Raw genomic sequence first — 647 nt, 5'->3', positions numbered from 1 at the left:
AAATTGTGCTAAGAAAAAAAAAAAAGGCAGTTTCTCTTAAGTTCTTCACACACCAGCCCAGCTACAGTATGTATCCTAAGACTAAGACTTTGTCCTGAGTGGCTGAGTCCAGAGACACTGGGTGGTGTGTCAGTCTGTGCCTTGAGATTCCTAAGTGCTTGTTCTTTGTCATTTACGAAGTTACGACAACTTCACACATCTGCTGCAGGTAATGTAATGCAACGAAGAGCTTATAAAACGTTGTTTTGATGACGCAGCGTTTATACGGATCCAGTGAGCTCACCACCAATCTACTTTGGTACTTTTTGGACCAATAGAAATCGCAGGGGTTTTTTTTTTATCATGTGACCAAACGCGGAAGTAGAACGTGCCACAGAAATATCGTTTGATTCAAGGTAGAAGGTCCTCGCTCGTGGCGGTTTTCATAGGTACTTCACAAACGGAAGGTCACAACGGATTATTTGTGAATGTTTGAATGAAGAGGTGACCATGACCCAGGCTGAGAAAGAGCAGGACAGCGGGAAGGAGAAAGAAAAGGAGCGGGAGAAAGAGAAAGAGAAGGAGCAACAGCGCGGGGTGAAAAGACCCATCGCTCCTCCGGCCATCCCCGAGCCGCTGCAAGAGGTGAGCTGGAAGTCTGTGTTTCT

General features: G+C 45.9%; 1 protein-coding gene across 1 annotated transcript in view; it reads left to right on the top strand.

Annotated features, from left to right (window-relative positions):
* Positions 1 to 489: 489 nt before the first annotated feature.
* LOC111651191 (actin-related protein 8-like) overlaps positions 490 to 647 on the top strand; it is a gene marked incomplete at its 3' end in the record, with an annotated part of 3,434 nt that continues 3,276 nt past the window's right edge. Inside the window, exon 1 of the mRNA XM_023401147.1 lies at positions 490 to 624. Within this exon, the coding sequence (XP_023256915.1) occupies positions 490 to 624 (135 nt within the window). The remainder of the gene's footprint in view (positions 625 to 647) is intronic.

The sequence above is a fragment of the Seriola lalandi genome, unplaced genomic scaffold, assembly GCF_002814215.2.
Source record: "Seriola lalandi dorsalis isolate HSWRI2012SDOR001 ecotype SW California unplaced genomic scaffold, Sedor1 jcf7180002053489, whole genome shotgun sequence".
Lineage (NCBI taxonomy): Eukaryota > Metazoa > Chordata > Actinopteri > Carangiformes > Carangidae > Seriola > Seriola lalandi.
The sequence above is the reverse complement of the archived record's forward strand: the minus strand, read 5'-3'. Positions and strand labels throughout refer to the sequence as shown.